At 40.5% G+C, this 20,640-nt stretch overlaps 3 protein-coding genes across 5 annotated transcripts in view; 1 reads left to right on the top strand and 2 right to left on the bottom strand.

The window, feature by feature from the left end:
• Invadolysin (leishmanolysin-like peptidase, invadolysin) overlaps nt 1-14,910 on the bottom strand; it is a 206,404-nt gene extending 191,494 nt beyond the window's left edge. The window contains exon 1 of the mRNA XM_046633335.2: nt 14,688-14,910. Coding sequence (XP_046489291.1) covers nt 14,688-14,855 — 168 coding nt within the window. The 5' untranslated portion in view covers nt 14,856-14,910. The remainder of the gene's footprint in view (nt 1-14,687) is intronic.
• Nucleotides 14,911-16,413: 1,503 nt separating this feature from the next.
• FeCH (ferrochelatase, mitochondrial) lies at nt 16,414-19,047 on the bottom strand. Of its 2 annotated transcripts, none has more exons than XM_046633342.2 (8): nt 18,507-19,047; nt 18,118-18,316; nt 17,830-18,051; nt 17,666-17,767; nt 17,412-17,577; nt 17,228-17,335; nt 16,995-17,159; nt 16,414-16,782 (listed from the first exon to the last, which is right to left on the bottom strand). In XM_046633342.2, exons 1-8 carry the CDS (start codon nt 18,547-18,549, stop codon nt 16,585-16,587), a joined length of 1,203 nt encoding a protein of 400 aa, XP_046489298.1. In that variant the 5' UTR covers nt 18,550-19,047; the 3' UTR covers nt 16,414-16,584. The 2 variants fall into 2 exon arrangements, with proteins under 2 accessions (XP_046489298.1, XP_068993498.1); XM_069137397.1 differs by having other exon boundaries at nt 18,882-19,046.
• LOC124222416 (EEF1A lysine methyltransferase 2) lies at nt 18,684-20,639 on the top strand. Of its 2 annotated transcripts, XM_046633345.2 has the most exons (5): nt 18,684-18,828; nt 19,505-19,570; nt 19,660-19,758; nt 19,834-20,252; nt 20,335-20,639. In XM_046633345.2, exons 2-5 carry the CDS (start codon nt 19,518-19,520, stop codon nt 20,427-20,429), a joined length of 666 nt encoding a protein of 221 aa, XP_046489301.1. In that variant the 5' UTR covers nt 18,684-18,828; nt 19,505-19,517; the 3' UTR covers nt 20,430-20,639. The 2 variants fall into 2 exon arrangements, with proteins under 2 accessions (XP_046489301.1, XP_046489300.1); XM_046633344.2 differs by lacking the exon at nt 18,684-18,828 and having other exon boundaries at nt 19,402-19,570.
• The last annotated feature ends 1 nt before the right edge of the window (nt 20,640 follows it).

Genomic DNA, 20,640 nt, shown 5'->3' with positions numbered 1-20,640 from the left:
ATTACAGACGAAATATGTTCAAGCGATTTAAAAACGGAAAATCAAGTAACCATCAATAAGCTCGCTTCCGCATAATTTGAGCATCTTGATCTTTTTCCTGTGCATCCAGGTCAAAATTCTCGTAGCTTGAGATGGAACTTGCCATTAGTAACGATAGCGATAATTAATTGTCGCATATTTTCGTAAGACTAATCATTTATAAATCATTTATAAACGTTTTCCATTTCTTCTCCGATCACGCACGTTCTATTCTACCCGCTACAGCATTCAACTTACAATCTTTTCCGCGTTCCTTTCTTTTCTTCCTGTGCGTTTTCGCTGACGAATCGCGAGTCGAACCGCAAGCCAGTGAGTTTCCACAGTACCAACGTATAAATACATCGGTACGCCCGATAAGTAGGGAAATAATCTAAATTCTCGTCACGCGTGGGCGAAAAGGCTCTCGTTCGGCCACCGCAACAACATGATAACGCACAAGAGGACACATCCTTATCCCTCTTTCTTTCTTTCCTTCTTTCTCCCCTCCCCGTCATATACGGGTATGTCCTCGTAACATAGTAGAAAACGGAAAACGTGCAATATGAACTGAGACCTTCTATAACGCGACCTTCCTTTATCCTACCGCCTCGTCCCATTCTTCCTCCAAATAATGGAAAAAAAGATAAAAGTAGAAAAATAAGAAGATGAAATTCGGACCCGACTCAAACGGGAATCACGCCTCGTTGGTGACGTGTTAATATCCGTTCTCCAGCTGCTTCGTTTTGCCCCACGTGACAATTCGACCGCCTTAATCAGGCACGCGACGCGTTTATATGCTATACATACATACATACATACATATATATATATATATATACGTATAAATATACATATACATATACATATAATACACAGATATCTGCCAGGTTGGTTACAGGTGCATATCGATAATCCGATTATACATATGCGAACCTTGACCGCCATTCTCGTGCCGTCGCGGAGGCAGAGGTTATAATACGTATATGTATACGTATACCGTTGCGGGCGTGATCAAACGGCCGGCCAAAAACGCGGTCGAATAACTTTCGAATGACATTTCCTTGCGGAAGTATTACACAAGGTGAAGCGACTGTCGCGACGAGTGTATGTGAGAAAAAACCGGATACCTGCTGCGTTCTTTACTTGTCACCGTACAGCGTTGAAATGATTCAGTCCGCAGGATGAAAAAAAGCGTTAGAAGCCAACAAGATTCGGCTATACGGTATAACTGGACAAAACATTTTTTGTTTTCTCACTCTACAAAGTTTTCTCAATTCGATTACCCTGCAATCGCGAGCACAAAGCACTCTCGAAATCTACCAAAATTATACGTGTAATACGTAGGTAAATAAAATATATCCGATTCATTCCATATCATTGATATTATATATACTGAAACTATAAATCGTCGTGTATCGATGTATAAAACATCGGGCATGAAGGGTCTCGAAATTTTTAGATTAGAAAAGTAGATTGCAGAATCGCATTATTTTCATGATTCCGTGATCTATTTAGATTGGGCGGTGGCGAGGAAAAAAAAAAAGCAAAAACCTTCGATTCCGACGTGAAAAAACTAGTGGGTGAAAAAATGTGAAAAAAAATGTCGAGATCCTTTCGGGTCGGTTGCAACGTCGTATTAAAAAATTATCAAAATCGAAGGGAGATGAGATACATGGGTTGAAAATTTGACGTGGAACGCCTCATACATATACTTATACACGTACAACGTATAAAGAGAAAGCAAGGCAACGAAGAAGTTTCAAAGTTTCAAAGTATCGTTAAGACGAAGATTTCGAGCAATGAAAGAACGATCAGAGAACTCCCATTATGCCCTGCTGAATTTTTTACTTCACTTTTGGCACGCAGGCTCAACGTTATAAGACAGCGAACCGAGTATACGTAACACGCATGTATATGTATAAATGTTTGTACGCGTATGTGTGTCGGTACATCGGATACAGATGATATTATAGATTATATACTGCAGCATAAGTTGTTGGGGCAAGCTGATTAATTAACGGGAAAACATCATCAGAGGGTTCGTATTCATCTCGGAGCGGTCGACCTTCTTCTTCTCGTATCTCGAAGGCAGCGCCTTAGACATTTCCTTTTCCCCCCTCGTCCCCCATCCTCATCACCGTTTGCTTCGACGAAGGAACGCTAAGATGAGGCAAACCTTAAGGAATAACAAGGGTCGCCCCGCACAGCTTCTCTTATCGCAAAGGACTTGGCTTGACGCGTGTCGAAATTATCTGATCACGACTCGACCTACGCGAAGGTTTTTTCGAAACTCTGCCAAGTTGGAAGACGAACCACCGTCTACCCTTGCCTTTCGTCATATTCGTCGCGATAGTTCACCGTCGTCGTGATCGTACGAAGACTCGGATTCGATTGGAATTCGTAGGAACGGGGAACGGAGAAATCGAGAAGCGTTAATCGAAATCAGAAACTGTCACGTTTCAGTTTTCAAACAAATCATCACGTCGTACGATGGAAAATATAAAGGGAGCTTCATTGCTCAGCTGTGTTTGAAATAACCATGAGCTAGTTTCCATTCGAGAAGTTCTTAGAGAGAGGAGCCGTCGTGGAGAAATCGACGGAGAGGAGCATGAATGGTTTAAAAACGCCGAACAAAGTCTCTTACAGTCGATTTTTCTACTTTGTACTTTCCTCTTTGATAAATCCTCCAACAAGGATGGACCGTGGGTATAAACCAGCCAGCGCTGGAAGCGCATCCATCGCCGGTAGTTCAAAGACCGTTTCTTCTTCCTCCAACATTTACGAGCTTCCTAACATATCCACTATAGGTCATAAGCCACGTTAACATTGCACCATTCCCATGATCCACTGCATCCGGAATTATTGACCGCGAAGATTTCATCGGCAAAAAGTCTTTCGTACCTACATCGTCCCATGATCTTTTCCAACTCTCGAGATCCGTGCTTCCTCTCCCGAGCAGTCGCCTGTGACGTTTGTAAAGAAACACGACGTTATCTGTCCTCCAGCGAGTATACGTATCATCGATTTTATCGACCAGAGAAAGTACGTAGGTAGGTAGGTACGTACACACAGAGACCGACTACACATCACGCGAGTGTATACCTTGTACAAGAACCAACGGAAAAGTTCATCCGGGTTAAGTTGGTCGGAGAAAATACTATTTGCACCGGTAGCCAAGTTTAAGTTCCTTCCGTTCGTTGCTGCGGAAGGATCTCGTGGCATTTCAGGGAATGCGCGGGTACAAGTTTTGAGGGTGAAGCGAAGTTCATCCATCCAGCTTAACACGGCTCAATTTCCCACCAAAATACCGCATAAACTCTACCACACATCATTTCGTTGCTCGCATCTATGTTTCTTTTCAACTTCACGATCGTCTCGCAATTTCTCTCTCTTTGGTGGTAGGTGTTGGTTTCTCCTTGGCTTAACATCGGCTCGACGAGTCCATCGTCTTCATCCATCACGTTCTGGTTATAATCCGGCATGCTGTTGCTGGTTCGCCTTATTATTGCCCGGTGTTACAGATAGATTTATATATATGTATATATATGTATACAGGCAGGTACTCTTGGGTTATAACTACACCGACTATTCCCCAGAGGCCGCTAAACTTGCCCATTCCCTTTCCCTCTTCACCTCTGTTCGCGAAACCTCAACGATATAACTGCCGCAGTTTCAATATGGATGGATACAATTGGAGAACGAGGTTCACGTCTCATCGTTTGTTCCTCGTCGTGACATTATGAGTATATTTTCTCAACGGTTTACCAACAACAATAACGTGCTGTTTCAGAGTGAAAGGATACTTTGTACAGTCTGCGAACGACGTTGATTAGGTACGAGAATGAAATACAAGAATAAATGACGGCAGGAGAAACGCGGTGCAATTTATTTAATCAGTTGATATGTAATCGATGATCTCAAGGACGGAGAAAATTAATGAATTGTGAAGAAGGTGATAGTAGCGAGAGTTGGATTTTTTGTTACATACAACGACATGATTTCATTTTTCACTTTCATATTCACTCGCCTCTGGTTGTAATTATCAACTATATCACCGCGGGCCGTTTTACCCTCTCCGTTGAATTGTAATTAATATAGTTGGAAGTAATTTCACTTTTTCCCGAGACATCGTGCAGGCTGGAGGTGGTCGTAGATATAATAATGCCAGCGAACCCGTGGCTATCGTGCAAACAAATCTACATCTGCACGTGATATTGTACTTTTGCATAAATTCTTAGCAACACGCATTGAATCGCAATTTAGTGGCAAATTAAAACTTGTCATCCGAGTGATTTATAATTGAAATACCTGTGAGTTAGAGAAACGACTTACCAACGAGTGATAAATTTCGTGGCACAGTTTCTGTTACCGCAGGGACTTTTCGCGATACGTTATGGAATTGTGGAATACCTCGTGGATAGATTGCCGTTTTCTTTCTACGCTCTCGACGAAAACGACGGATAACTTTTCAACAATGTTACTTTCCTGTATTCAAAGAGAGGCAACGAAAGCGAATCAGTGAGAGTATAGCGTGAGATAATTGCGCACGACCGATTCCAGTGAAATAAAAATCTCGTCATTCTCTTCGCTTTAAAGCGAAGTGCGATATTCATGCACTGGCAAAATTGTACGCCTGAAATTACGTTACTGCGCGACCTGATTTAACCCGGAACGACATTTACTGCCGGCAGGCTTTCATAATTGTCATAATTGAATTGCCGTACTCGATTGACTTGAAACAGACCTTTTTACCGTCAACGAATATAAACAGGGTGGTCACAAATTTTTGGGAAAAAAATTCCATGTCATTTCCAGCTTTTTCAGGACCTAAAATCCAGTTTTCCCTGACATTTTGCCAGTTCTAGTAAGTTACTACTACCTAAATCGCTCAGCTTCTTAACTCTATATTCGGTTAAAGTTCAATTCGAATTGGAGAAAAATATAATTTACAAAAAAAAAAAATGTCGGTTTAAGCCAATTTCTTTTCTCGGCTATAAAAAGTAAGCTTGTAACCTCGAAAAGTCATTTCTAATTCCCACGACAGAAAACTGATATTTTCAGCTTTTTCCGCTTCCAAATTAAAAATCCCCTGACAATCCCAGGTTTTTCAGTTTTTCCAGATGTGTGGCCACCCTGCATAAGAAACAGTTCCAATATCTTTCAAGATCGCAGTTCGATGTGCGGACTTTGGATCGTAAAAAGCATAATATAAGGTTGCACGAAAGCGCGCAGATCTCGGAAAGAGATCCAAAGTATAACGAGCCAAGTATTCGGACGGCTGATTGTTATCAGTCGCCGATTAGACAGCCGATAGGCGAGCATGTTGCGAGATTCCGCGAAAAGACGTTGAAGGATCGGCTGTCGGAAGAGTTTAAATTCAACTTTTGATAAATGCAACCCTGTAAGGTTGGATCGTGATTAAAGCAAAGGCTGCACATGCACGACGTTAAAAATCATATCGGACCAATCCATAATGGAACACAATCATGTTTCACAAATTATCCCGCTCGTTGCACAAGTACAAGTAACAACTATGTGATAAATATTTTACACATGTTTGATTCTCATTCTTTTTCCGACTAGTTTGACCTCTTCTGAATCTTTTTTACAGAAAAATTTGGGGGTCGACACGACGAGTGGACGGAAAGAAAATGTGATTGAAATTAGTAACGTTACTGTAACGATGCATGTTCAGAAAGAAGTCTTACCTTCGCGTTATTACAAATGTCTGAAATTGGGTAAATTATGGTGAAAAGCCAACTCTTTCAAAGTCATTCTAAGATTACAAAATAATCAATATCTTCCCGATGGTTTCGCGACGTTAACGTTACTTAAATCAATCTTGTGAAAGAAAGAGAATGTCGGTAATCCAACCGCTCCTGAACTGTGAACTTTTTTTCGACCGGCAGGTTTTCTCCTCAAATAGATGAAAGCCAATAAAAATCTGATCGATTACTTCGGTTCGATTGGTTTACTCCCGCGTCGCGACGCCGATTCGACGATTCGACGTTGAGCCCCCACGGAGACCGAGGCGGTTGTGAATCCACTTGAAATTCCCCCCTTTCCTTATGTAACTTTTCCGCAAGCCCCTCAAGACTCTCTCTCTCTCTCTCTTCGCTCTTCCAGCATCTTTAGGGCGAATATATCCCCCCCCCCCCCTCCCCTCCCCCGCCCTTCTATCACCACCGAGAGATCACCGAAGGCTGAGATGTATGTATAGATACAAGGCTTCTATGGTTACCGAGGTGTACCTGCGTCTCGTAATTTCTTCCCTCTGTCTTCTCTCGCCCTCGTTCTTCCTCCTGATAACCCATTCCCGTAAGCAGATGCAGCCCTCATCGTTACACGAGTAAAACTTTTATTTCCAAAGAATACAAAACAATCCGGAAGTATTTTTTCGTTAGTTTAATTGTTTTGGATGTGGATCATCGATGTCTTTCAAACGAGATGCAGATAATGCGGAGCTTTTTACGGTATACCCGGTCGAAACGTGTCGCGTAAAATTAAAAATTTTGCTCCGAAATTAATTCCCACACACAAATACGTTACATAATATACGGTCTGTACAATTATACATGTGCAAATAACTCGGCAATTCGTGAATGATGAAAACAGCCCGCAGGAACGGCAATTCGGTCATTTCAATTAGAGAGAAATGCCGAGCGTTGCCGACGAATTTGATTCCCAAGCGGGTCGGTCGGTCGGTGTTACATAATACATGTACAGAGCTATACAGAAAATACATGCATCAAGTCTGGCTCTTTTGTTTCGTCATATGATCGTTCCTTCATCATTCGTTATAGGTATGTATACGAAAGCCACGCAGAGTAATACGTATATTGTAAAAAGCAGTAATTCCCTATTCAGTGCGTTCGGCGAGAGCCTTTGTCCCTTCCTGACCGTAGAGAAAAAATCAATCCCGTAGCAGCAGCAGCAGCTGTAATCATTACTTCGTTGTTGCGTACAGTATATACATACATATACATATATACCGTGTCTATATATGGGTGAAATTTAGCGGTGGAAGCTTTATCGTAGGAAGGGAAACGAGGAGAAGGTGGTCGAAGGGTTACCTAATACGCAACAGTCGTACACATACACACATATACATATGTGCAATATACGCACACATACAAGGAAACAAACGGATTATACACCCACTTCGGGAGTGGATGAAAAAAGGTTTGGAGGATCGGTGAGAAAGCCAGAGGGGATTGAAAGAATAAGACTGCAAGACAGCAGCGTGTCTAATAACGCGAACAGACGAATGATAACATCGAGGAACAGAGCGCTCGGAATCGGATATCAAACAATCGTTCGTCGCGAAGGATGAGAGTGAAATTGAGATTGAATTAAAAAAAGAAAAAATGAAACTAGATACAACACAAGCCTTGAAATAATTAGCTAATCTATAAACTTCTTTCGGCAAGCTCTATTGGCTGCATCAGCGCCTCGACGCCATAATAAATACGAATTGCAAAAAGCATCAAAGCCCCGCAGCGATAGCTCGAAATCAATATCGCGCATACATCGGAATTCGTAGAGGTAAATAATAATCGCTGAATCTATCCAGCTGTGTATAAAAATGTTCGCAATATTTTAAAAATTATTCCCAAGCTGCATATAATAGTCTGCGCGAATAGGTGGTAGAATTAAATTGAGAGAAACCGGTACAGGGAAGAATATAAACCTGCAAGTTCGGTTTGTTCGAGATCTGGCTGCAGCCTGCATGGCTTTTATCCTGCGACCGTTGCAATCTCGGTAGAGAAATTTTAGCGATCATGACAGATTCGGCACGGCAAACGAAAGATAAGAAACGTAAAACGCAAAACTGCCTTGCGTACCTGCTGCAAAAATCTTAATCTCCTAATCCGTAAGCTATAATACGCGGGCAATACATGATTTATTAATTCTTGACGGAAATCAAATTTTTTTTCAATTCGTCATAGATAAAATTTTTATGAGGAATCCGCACTGAAAAATCCGATTTTTGTTTTTTTTTTTTTTTTTGGCGAACCACTCCAATATACGGTGCATACCTACGCAAAGCAGTGAATACGGATCATTCGAGAAACACGCGTAGGAGCGGAAAATAATGAAAGCTTCGATGAATTGAAAGCCCCCGATTCATCGGCCGACTCGCAATTGGACTGTTTAGTTCGTAGATAATAAAAGTAGGTGGAAAGGTTGAATTGCACGGGCGATAAAAAGAGGCGCCTTGCATGAAACCCGACACTCGACTGCACGTATGTGTATGTGTATACGTATACATGTACGTATACGTTAACCGATTTCACCGCACACACGCGGTGCGGATGCTGTAATGAGAAGCGGCTTTAGGCTGGCCATGAGCCAGCCCTCGAACTCCCGTTCTCACGCTGCAGGTTCTAGGTTGACGGAAAAAAAAGTAATAATATGTCCAATTCGAATTTCGAGCTGCGATTCAAGGGCCCTCAATTAGCGTGTTACATGAAAATATGACGATTTTTTTCATCCACAACCGCTGCAACGGATCCAACATTAAAAATTTTGCAACTTTGACCTTGGATACGTCATCAATTATCGAAACGCGGGTCGCGCCTATCTCCGCATTTTTTTCCTTGTCTTTGACGTTATATTTCACGTTTCATACATTCGCGACTTTTATTAGTTAGTTCCCTATTTTCTGTACTTTCTTCAATATTTACCTACCTGACAATATTATAATTAGACACGTGTACTGGAATTCCTTATATTACACTGACAGTGAAATGACCGAATCGATGCGGTACGTGTAGCACAAGTATAATATACATTTGCATCGTGTACGCGTGAGTTTCACGTGGATATGATGAATTCGTGATAATTGAAAGAGATGAAAAAGAAATTTGAGAGAAAAAAAAAACCGAGAGATTTGTAATTAACTTTGTGTCCATCGTCACGGTTGACGACCCCGAAAAAGGGTGGATTATAAACCTACAAATATAGGAAAAATAAATTTGACATCAGACCAGCCACGTATATTGGTGCAAAATCGAGCGGAAATTTGAAATTCGCGTTCATTTCGCAAATGGAAACAGATATCGGGGAAGGCCGAGCTCTTTTCTACGATATGTGTAAACACACGTGATCCGCGGCATCAACGCGATGCGTCGATCAAAGGGTGTGATATCACATTATTTAGTGCGCGGCGTATCTTTTTCGCTCTTCATTAAACGGTATAATTATTCGATATCCAGATGCGTCGACGTTATAAAATCCGGCATTTGTTTTTTCTTCAAATCTGCTCGACAAATCTTTCATACATAAATATATGTGGATAAAAAGAAGAAAAGACTGTTTTCATTCCAACATATAAATATATTAATTATAAATAAACATTTTTACGTAAGAAATAATTGGAAAAAATAATTCAGAAAGAAAATAATAATAATCATACGCCGGTGTCGCGAGCGAGTGTATCAACTCGAGGCCTGCAGCTGGCTCAGCGGCGTCCTTAAACTTGACTAACATTCTCTGGGAATATGATATCGAGTCACTCCGTAAGGATCCAGAGCCCCGTAATTAGTTCCCTAATTATTATTCCCCCCCCCCCCCCCCCCCTCGACACCCACGCACAGCAATTTCTGCACTACTCTAGAGTTCCTCGGGTCTCATAAAGTATCAAAACAACTCGTTCATTCGCCGCAAGTTGTAAATTAGCTCAATTGCGTCGACATTTGAAGTACAGTTTGAAAATATGACGTTTTGACTTTTTTTTTTTTTTTTTTATCCAAGGAAAATCGAGTCGGTGACTAGCTGCGGTGAAAGAAAGCTTCGCTAAACTTGTCTTCCTGCTTCTTTTCCTCCTTCGACAATCGCGTGTAGTGTACATGTACAGATACGTGGTAGACATACGGTGTATGGACTGTACACGGCACCCACCCATCCAATCCCATATCGAGTAGAGCATAAGTTCGAGGCAAGAGAAATCCTTGAAATTCCATTATCTGCTGCTGCGGAGAGCTGCAGAATTCCCCAAGGTAAAGAAGGACGAAGATTGAATAGATGCGACGACTTTTGTTAGTGTTAATTTGATTTTCGCTTATTTTTTAATTGGTTTTCTCCCTAGCTCTAGCTTACGTCTTTTCTCTCATCTTACATCGCGTTTTTCATCGACATCTCTAATTCCGACGCTTGTATAGATTCTAAATGTATCGCATTGGAATGCTTGTAAATTAATTAACTCTCAAGTCTCTTGTCTGTGGTGCATAAGCCATAATCGTCGTAACGTTAATTATTTTTACTGTCTTCACGTTCTTCATAATATCTACAATCTCTCACACTCTTGTATTTAAAAAATGTTGTAAAAAATTAAATAATCAATGAGCGGTTCAACCTAACTTTGATACATGCACGATACCTAATATACCTGAGTACAGTGCAGCCTAGCATATTTTGAGAGCAGGCCGTTTAGGAGGATTGATTCTCCCACTTGAAGCAGTAAACATAAAACATAAAACATCGCACAGGCAGAGCTTTTGATATTATATCCGCGACAACGCCGTTGCGGGTTTCAAGGGAATAAGGAACATAATAACGTCGTGAAAAATTTATTACCACTTGAACAAATCCCCGCGTAAGTTTCGCTATTTGTTCGGTTTCTTTTTTCTTTCTTTTGTTTACTTAACGTTTTTCCTTGCGTAGTATATTACGGAACTGTAACAGTTCCGACATATGTACAAATTAGGGTGTATCATTAAAAAAAAATCGACTGTTTATTTTGTCCAAAGTCACACGTCTTTAACAGTTGTTGGAATAAAAAATAAGACGCTTCTTATAATTTCAGCCCTTAATGTTAATATTTAGTGATTCCTGAACGCAATCTTCTATTTTCCATTTAATTAACACGCGACAATAATTTTAGTTATTTCCGAATTTTGTAGGGAATTTGATGCTCTAGAAGAAAAGGTCTCGTATCATTTTTTGATAACTCAATTCTTTCAAAAGTTATTCAAAGTCAAAGTTAAAATCATGTAAGAGTTCACTTTTTTCGTGACAAACAGAAAAAAATACTAGACTTATGAGTAAAAATTGTGGATTTCTTTCGCAAAGCATTTCAGCCGCCACAAAATCATGTCATTCAATTAATTTTCAACCTAATCACATTTACTTACATGTATAATATCAAATACATAACGCTAAAGTCTGAGCCGTTTTCTAATTGTTATAATCGAATCATCAAGTGCACGAACAACGAGAACGACGACGACGTTTCTCCCGACTTTAACTAACGCAATAAACCAACGAAATTTGAATTAAATTTAATGTTTAACTTTTAAATTACATTATACAACACAACTCGATTCAATACAATTTGATTTCCAATTATTCGTTAATCCGATGCGTATAACGTAATCCCCAAACAACACCACCTCAGGTGCAAAAAACCTTGCGCCAAGTATATTAAAGTGCAATTGCGAATTAGAAAAGAACCAATATGACAATGCACGTGCAAATAAGCACGAGCAACGATACCGTGACTTTTTATAAAAAATAAGAAATCAACACGAAAATTATAGAATTAAGGACGAAAAGAAAAATTTGGAGTTAGTTGTATTTGGCGGGCATTTTTACAAAAATAACCAAATCATTATTTATTCCTCGAGATATTTTTTTTGCACCTGAGTTAGCTTTTTTTTCGAAATGTCACTACTTTTCGTAAACATTGATTGAGAACTTCGACATGCGAGGAATTGGTTTAGAACAAAATCGTAATTATTCTAAGACGATTCCATCGCAGCATCCGGTTTGTTCAAAGCAGCTATAGATTGTAGAACCAAGTTTCTGCAAATCGAAGCGGAATATTCTACTATAAAGTGAATAAAACTACGATCTATTTGTGTTTAGCAATTGTATAACAATAACCACGAGAATCAGTATAATAAGCGAGAAATTTGGAATTCCTGTGGATAAGGACGGTGTCTAATTGAGACCGGTCGGATCAAAGTTCGCAACCCTTCGACCAGCTTCCGCAATTCCGTTCGCAATATTGTAACGACCGCAAAATTACATATTATATATGTAAACACGAAATGAACCGCGGAAATTTTCAGCACTGAGAGAAATAAATTTTAATGAGAAATATCATATCGGCAAGGCGCAAGGTTCGAATATACGACAGAGAAGTGAGGAAAGATTCTCCATGCGAGACTGCATCTCCTATGCAGAATTGCAAAAGTGAAAGAGACTGAAATGCGTTGTTGAAGAGAATTGGACAGCCGAGAGATAGGAGGTAAAGATACATGAACACGTACGGCGTAAAGGTGTACACTATACATAGGTGTTGCATTATACACATGTATGTACGTACGTATGGAGAAAGGAGAGAAGCTATTGAGTAATAAATTTCAGTTTCATTGCCGACGAGAGAAATAAAAGAGAGAAAAAAGACAATTCCTTCGGAACGAAATCCTATAGAGATACTGCCGAGCTGTAAGGCGAATAGAAAAGGAGACAAGATAGCAACGCGTATCCAGCAATATAAGTTCCCGTAACAACGGATCCGATTTCGTCGTGTAATTTCCTTCTTATTGTTTTTTATCACGATTTTGCAATAAAATTAACACCGTAAATATTTAATCGTTGGTGAGAAATTACGTAGGTATAGGTATTATGAAAACGATCGTGCGTATACGACACGTAATGTGTGTATAATAATGACGTTCTTAGTCACAGTTTCCTTACGAAAAGTGGAAAAACCGACAGCGAAACAGTTCAGGGGAGAAACTCAAGGTGAAATAACCGGTAGGTATAACCGATTGACTTTTATGTATAACTAGTATACGTAAATCGCAGCCTTGCGCGGATCTCCGATACATCGCGTGAACTGCAGCAGGTTTTAAGATAAAGAGGCTTAAAAAGATCACGTTGCACAATTCTCGCTACGGGCGTTACGCGATCATTCAAGGTTTTTTCCTCTAGCAACCGATTACAGTTTTCGGCTTCTTGTTTTCTCGTTTCCTTTTCCTTCTCGTTGCGAGAGAGTGAAATTCGTAACGTTAATACATACAACGATTGATTTCTAAGAACAATCGTTATTTCGCAACTGTAGGATCGTCGCAAATTGAGTAATCTATTTTTAAAAAGCAAAGTGTATTCATATTTTGGAGATTAAACTCCGTTAAAGTCGCTTCAAATTTACGAAACAATGATTTTAGTTTCAATCTGGTCTCTCTGTGACATCGTCATAAATTCAATCTTTTTAAGCATCCCGCGAGAATTTCGTTAATTACATGTATATGCCAAACGTATCAACATTCGCATAAATATCTGACTAGGAGAAAATTAATTACATGGCAATCGAGAAGAATTACTTCAATGGTTATAAACCTGCAGTGATTACATGGTTGTTTACATGCAATAATACCATTGGAAATAAATATTCGTTCAAACTTGTTGCTACAGATACGGATAATTTATCCGCAGTTAATAATTAATTCTTAAAAGTACTGAATAGTCGAGTGAGAACTTGCGAAGCCTAAACACAACGCGAGTCGTCTGACAAACTTTTTGAATGAATAAACTTCCTTATATCGCGAACACCCAAGTAATATATATTTCAATAACGGAGAAAACTCTTCGTTCTAAAGATTTCTGTTGCATGCATCACACATATGTATTGTATACGTACACGTGTATATAATACAGCATAGTATATAATCATATAAAATATGTATAACGATCAGTTTTGTACTTGTGATTCGTTTTCGAAAGAAATTAGAAACTTGATTACAACTTGGGCGGCGCTTTAGTCCCAACATGCAACACCCGTAACCTTGTACAGAGAGTGAAATGACCAAAAGTGATTGATTTTGATTAACTTTAATGTTTTCTTTTTTTTTCTTTGTATATACACCTCGCATTCTGTACGTACGTACGTCGGAATTTCGTTTGAATTCGGAGAATAAACGTTGAAAACATACCTTGTAAACAAAATACGATACAACTTGTAAAGGTCAACGGAATGAGTTAGAGAGAGAAAAACGCCGGCGTTCGTTCCGGCGTCGAGAATCGAGTTCAATGCCAGGACTCCGATTTCACGCAATTTGGCAGGACGCAAAGAACGAGCGTTCTATTTGGCAAAAACAAATCGAGAGATTTACGTGTCGCGCGAACTGAAGGCGGTCATATTTATTTTCCCTTGCAAAAACGTACAAATATCGCTAACATAGGATATTTACAACAATGAGCAAAGCTGAAAACCGAAACCGGGAGTTTTAACTTTCCGACGAGCATCTAAATACACGTCCGAGTCACGTGACCGCGGAACGGTGACAGCTGACAGTTAGTTTGTACACAAGCTGCGTGTGCCTTCTTTTTTTTCGCTCTCTCTATTCTAACGGGACAATTTGAAAATCGCCAAAGCTTGTTTCGCGGAGAAAATAAAAAGACGTTATACATCGCGGAAGAAAACAAAGGACTAGTCGTCGTTTCGAGAAGTGCTCGAGGGAAAATGAGTCTAATCAATGGGAGGGCGAATGTTTTTCTGCGACGTCGGAATCTCCGGGCGAAAGACGCGAGGAAAATAAGTACGGGAAAAATGTCTGATCGACAAAACTAAGCCCGCGGCCGAGGTTTGGAGGGTGGAAATCGAGTGACATGCTGCGGGTATTTCATGTTTGAGGTTAAAACATCGCCGCTTCGCTCACCTCGTGCGCTTTCGGGTGTCGGTGGCTGCATTGACGGTGCTCGAACATCCCACTCACTGAGTCCACAACGAGCACTAGAAACACGACAAACAACGCGGCGCGGTGCATCTTAAGCCGCACTCTGGCCGTCATTACGCCTGATCCTCGCACTCGGGACGCATGACACATACTAACGCAGACCGACCGAGTCGCCCCCCCTCACACGAACGTCATAGCAGCCGAATGGAGCGTCGGGACGCTCGAATAAACCGACGCCGAAAACTCGCGCCGCTTCGCGGTTTCGCGGCCAACTTCACGGAACAGCAGAAATCGGTGGCGCCCTCTGTTACGAGATTGCATTTTGGAACTAAATTAAGGGACATTACAGACGGTAATGCAGGTCGATTATTCGTGGTAGATAATGCAAAGCAATTTCAACGTAGCAAAGTGCCGCTTCGTAATAGAAACTGAACAAATGATTTCTAGAATAAATGGGGGCAGCCTATAGTTGTATCCAGGGCATGAATCGTTACTGCGAAATTTCATTCTTCGGCCTGATGCGGTGTAATCAACGTATTGTGGCCTTCGTTAAACATTTGTTATTATATTGACGATGGAGATCCTAACGTAATTTTTGCAAACCTTTTTGAGATTGTTTTTCTTAATGAAATAGCGCTAGAAATCCAATTCGATGAGCGATGAAAATCCATAGTTTAGCACACGTTACAGGGAAGAATGTTTCGTCAGTCCATCGAAGATTAACTACGTCGCCATGGTGTCTATAGAGCTTATAGGTATACGTGGAAAGGATGCCGCGACGTTTGCATAGTTCCTTCTATAACGTTATCCTGGTTTCGACCACTGCATTGGTACTTCGCTCAGACTATACACCGCTCTCGTGATGTCGAATACGGCAAAGTATCAGTCGCATACCGACATGAAAGATGCGAGCGGTGCCAACGAAGCGACCAATCAAATGCCGACGATTTCTCACGGGGAAGGCTCCTGTTCTCAGTTTCTGACACACACACTCGCCGATGGGCTCGTTATTCCTTTTTTTTTCGACTTCACGTTTCGAAAAGTCGCATTCACACTGAATTAAACACCGTTTTGCAAATACTTCTATTACATACTTCTCGATATTTTAGTGTTTTTACTATGAAGACTGAAAATTACAATTATTTAAACATGGGAAGAAAATTTTTGTTTATCAATTGCCGCGGATCAAGTAATATTGACGATTCTAAATTCTAGGTCACGGCGAACATAAAACAGTTAGAATCACAGCATCTTCAACTCTTATCATAACTCTGATATCATTGAAATAAAAATGAATAATTTATGGAAAATATGTCGTTTTGTGTAAAGTTACCAAAAGTCATATTTTGAGCTGATGTGTTGTCTTTTTTTCTTTGAATATAGATTAAATATGTTACCTTTGAAATTGAATGGGCATCAAGCATACGATCATCAATCAAACAAATGTCATATGTATGTACCACGTTGAAACGGCGGAATGAGAGAAAGATTTATTGATTTGACGGGGTGGCCTGAACTTCGGTGAATTTCGTCACCTGAAAGTATTCACCCAAATAAAAATGGTGGATAGCATTTTTTATTAGATAGAAATCAAAATCCATATCGATTATTATCTGTGAAAAAATACCACAAATTAGAATCGACAATTTTGATGCGGCTTGTAAATGAAAACATATATATATTATATATATAATTGAAAATGCGTGTATAAACTGAAGTTAAAAACTTCTACAATTATTTTATTGTTACAAACTTAGCCTTGCTACTCAAGAAGCTGCAGCTTACTTCAAGAATTTATTCAGCAAATTGAATTTTTTGTGGCTTTAGATTGGGCATGTTCTTACTTCACATAATTCACATCACTCTAGAAATCCTCGGTTTAGACTTTGCACAGCTCTGCGAACCAGGATTTGCTATAACGGCATCTCGCATTTACGCAGTGGGGACACCGTGTCAGGAACTTGGGGTTTATCGGTTGATTAGACTTCAGGTGTGAGGCGACGATGTCTGTCAGAGCATCGATGAATATCGGATGATCATTGGGCGCGGCTGCTCGGCGAATAGTCTCAATTCTGAGCTGAAATTAGTTCGAAATTAATGAATTAGCACTGAGATATTCCCAGCATTCAGACTCCATATCGAATACATCTCTGATCAGGGAACTCTTTTATGTTTGCCTTTGATTTAATTACACCAGCATACTGGCGGCTGATTAGAGGCAAATAAAAGTTTGGAAACAAACACAGCGAAATTAGGTCAATGCACAGTGGTTAGGGTGAGCTTTGTTACCTCCTTAGCCAAATCGTGACAGTACTCGATGTCCATTTCATGAAGTGTCTCTATGTGTTCATTGACAAAGGCGATTGGCACTAGGATGAAATGTTTTCTCCCTTGTTTAACGTAACCCTTCAAAGCGTCGTCGGTGAATGGTGCCAACCAGGGTAGAGGACCGACCTAAAATACAATGTCTGCACGTTTCAGAGACTGCGGGAAATTTCATATAATAAAATTGAAGTCCTAACCTTTGATTGCCAAACCAAACTGTAGGGATTAGAGTATTTCAACTCTTGCATAACCAGTTGAACAGTAGCCCCCACTTCCGAAGGGTAAGCGTCTCCTCGGTTGACAGCCTGAAGAAATGCACATTAAAAATTATCATCTCGCGTGTTGCCTTCCGAAAAACAATATGCCTTTGAACCTACGAACTTTAAGAGGAAGTGAGTGAGCAGAGAAAAGTATGAGTACATCCTTCCTCACATTGCTTGGGAATTGTACCAACTGTTCCTTGACTCTTTCAGCAACGATTTTAATTAGAAGTGGATGCAAAGCCCATCTATCAATTATACTCCATTTCATGTTGCTGGGTACTTTCCTGAAGATGATATGCAATTAGGATTCTTGGCAACAAAATCATAGAACAGTCATAGGTACTGTACTTTCAGCAAACCGTCACCGCTCACCTATTTTTGTAATAATCGTAGATTGAATTGAAACTAGATCCGGAAGTGGCGCAGCTGTATTGTGGATACTGTGAAAATATGACAGTGCGCTCGATGCCATCCCTAGCAAAAATTTACATCGTTTTATTACGGGGTATTAAAATATTTTACTTAAAATTCCTTACTCTTCGATTTGTTTGAGAGTATCGTCGACCAGTGGATCGACGTATCGAAATCCAACGTAATGCTTGTGCGGCGCAGTCTCGGGGGAGACTGTATCCAGCTGCTTGCACATAAGTTCTCCTTGGATGTTGGTCCATTTTAAAATAGGAGATCCACCGCCGATCTCATTGTACTTTTTCTGCACTTCGGGGGTGCGTCGTTTGGCAATCCACGGGCCAAGCTGACTGTAAAAATATATAACGACTGGTGGAATAATGTGACAAATGAGCGTTGAGCCTGAGGTAGCCTACCTTTGAACTGGCAACTGTATCATGTCTCTGTCGGTCATGATACGTAACAAATAGTCATGAACTTGATCTGTAGTTTGTGGTCCACCCATGTTGAGCATCAGAATACCTGTCTTTGCCTTTGGAGTCGAGCTCTCTCTTGGCTGAGCTGCGACTGACATCAGACGAACCGCCGATACCGGTGCAGCGACACATTTTCTTCCTGTAAAAATCAAGTTACTGAATTATTGTATTGATATCGTGAAAAAATTGAGGAATGAGCGTTGCTTGAAAGAAAAAACTAATTAAATTTACCAAGTAGGAAGCAAAATCCAAAGTAAGATGGAAATATTCGATCCCAGTTTTGTTTTAGAATTAAATATAAATTATTGATACACATGCCGTATGCTTACCAAAATTAAGCATGCTTGAAAAGCTGGCTAATCCGGTGGTCATAACTTGAATAATAACTCGAGCAAAAATCTGTGTAACAATCTGGACTCCAAGCCGAATTGAAAAACGAAAAATCACTTCACAGTTGATTTATTGTTATTGTAGAACCGGGAATGACAAGTCAATTTTTTCAGACCGATTATGGCACCGGTTTGTTCTGTGCAGATGCCGTCACTCGACTAAGCGTAACGCGGCTCATTTATTGAGACCAATGGCGAAATAAATCGTCAGATCATCGACACACACAGAGAGGCATTATCTCGCTACCGAAAATATCAGCAGGTAGGTAAAAAGAGGTTATACAGCTTTCTACAAAAGTAGAACTTTTCACTCACACTCTGTCCTAATAATAACCTAACTCAAACTCATCGTGCCGAGAATCAGATTGGGTTAGGTTTTCTTATGAATAGCATTTCACACACGCAGTCACGAAGAAAATAAGGCGGGTTCCTTTGGCGGACGTGTTTCGTCCCGTTCTGCGCCGTCGATATGAGAGCCATCTTGAGAATGTACGTTGCTATAGGTGTTTCCTGCGTCCGTGATGTGTATGCCGTTGAGTGAAAAGTAAAAATATAGTCGACGCCGTAGATTTCCAGCATAGATTGTCACACTTTAAAGTGAGCGCCGTTGCTCTCTGATGTGCGCTAAAGGATCTCGAATGCGATTGGTTGTAAATTCAAGATGGCCGTCATACAGCAGATCACGTGATTAGTTCTCAGAGATAGTTGCGTGTGAAGCAGGAACCAGGAACACACCTTACACGAAACAAGTGCATCATTCACGCATGGCACATACACCCTAACCTGGTAATAACCTAACTCAGATCCATCGTGACGACACTCAGATTAGGTTAGGTTTTCTCACAAGCGGTGTACACATGCCTCAGTAAAGCCGCGTGACTTCGTGTAATTCAAATACGTACCGCAATCAAAGTAATATACCCACCTATTCGATTTAGAAAGCTTCGGAATATGGCGGAAGATGAGCAGGAGCTGGATTCCTCAGAACTTGGAACGCAGGATTAGTGAGTTGTGCTTAATATTTGACGTTGGCAGCGTGAGAAACCGTTATTTTACAACTAGCCTGCATAACCTGTTAAAACCGTTTCCGCAGCTGGGACAAGACTTATTCCCTGGAAATAAACAATTTTAAGCACCACGGCGACGTTGGGGAAGTTTGGTTCGGAGAGGACAGTGCTCTGAGAATAGTCAGGTAACTCGGAGTTTGTGTTATTCGTTTCTTCTCTTCGATCGCTGCGTTATTTCTAAGCTTTGCAATTTTCTCCAGGTGGCTAAGTACCAAGCCTGAGCTAGTCGCGAGCACAGACAGGATAATCGACCTCGGCTGCGGCAACGGGATGATGCTGGTCGAGCTGCACGACGAGGGGTTCACCAACTTGACGGGAGTCGATTACTCGCAGAACGCAATTGACCTGGCTTCCCAAGTCCTGAGAGATAAAAGCCGTTCACACATAACGCTGCAGACCTTTGACATCCTGGAGAATGACATAGCGGATCTTGGATCGACCTTCAGAGTTGCTCACGATAAGGGAACTTATGACGCAGTTAGTTTGAATCCCGATAATCCTAAGGAGAAGAGGGAGAAGTATATAAAGAATGTCAAGGAAATGCTCGATCCTCAGGGTATTTTAATCATCACTTCGTGCAACTGGACCGAAGATGAGCTAATTAACCATTTCAAGATCTGTAAGCGTTACACGCGGTGCAAGAATCGCAACATAAAACTCGTAAACGTGTTTTCTAATGTTTCTACTTTTGATTGTTCCAGATTTCGAACTACTTCACAGCATTCCTACACCGTCGTTCCGATTTGCTGGACAAACCGGAAACTTGATCAGTTCTTTAGTATTTAGAAAAAGGTGACCGAATTTATTGTAGAGAAAAATTGCTACGTTTTCATAACTGTTAATAAGGTCCTGGGAATAGAAAAGTATACAGTGAAATATTTACACCTCATAGATTATGTAATTTAAGAATTGTTCTTTTTCTATCCAACGCATGTTCTGATCTGACTTATCAACCACAAATCTGTTTTGTATAAACGAATCTATAAAGTTTTGTATAAAGGATCTAT

The sequence above is a fragment of the Neodiprion pinetum genome, chromosome 6, assembly GCF_021155775.2.
Source record: "Neodiprion pinetum isolate iyNeoPine1 chromosome 6, iyNeoPine1.2, whole genome shotgun sequence".
In the NCBI taxonomy this organism is placed as follows: domain Eukaryota; kingdom Metazoa; phylum Arthropoda; class Insecta; order Hymenoptera; family Diprionidae; genus Neodiprion; species Neodiprion pinetum.
Note: the sequence above shows the minus strand (reverse complement) of the source record. Positions and strands in the feature narration are given on the sequence as shown.

Excerpts from the sequence above, each read along its gene's own strand:
- FeCH (XM_046633342.2), bottom strand. The coding sequence starts at position 18,549 with ATGACCACCGGATTAGCCAGCTTTTCAAGCATGCTTAATTTTG. Across the intron at positions 17,336-17,411 it reads CTCACTCACTTCCTCTTAAA|GCTGTCAACCGAGGAGACGC; the intron begins GTTCGTAGGTTC and ends GCATTTCTTCAG. Across the intron at positions 16,783-16,994 it reads GTCACGATTTGGCTAAGGAG|CTCAGAATTGAGACTATTCG; the intron begins GTAACAAAGCTC and ends AACTAATTTCAG.
- LOC124222416 (XM_046633345.2), top strand. The coding sequence starts at position 19,518 with ATGGCGGAAGATGAGCAGGAGCTGGATTCCTCAGAACTTGGAACGCAG. Across the intron at positions 19,759-19,833 it reads AGTGCTCTGAGAATAGTCAG|GTGGCTAAGTACCAAGCCTG; the intron begins GTAACTCGGAGT and ends AATTTTCTCCAG. Across the intron at positions 20,253-20,334 it reads AATTAACCATTTCAAGATCT|ATTTCGAACTACTTCACAGC; the intron begins GTAAGCGTTACA and ends TGATTGTTCCAG.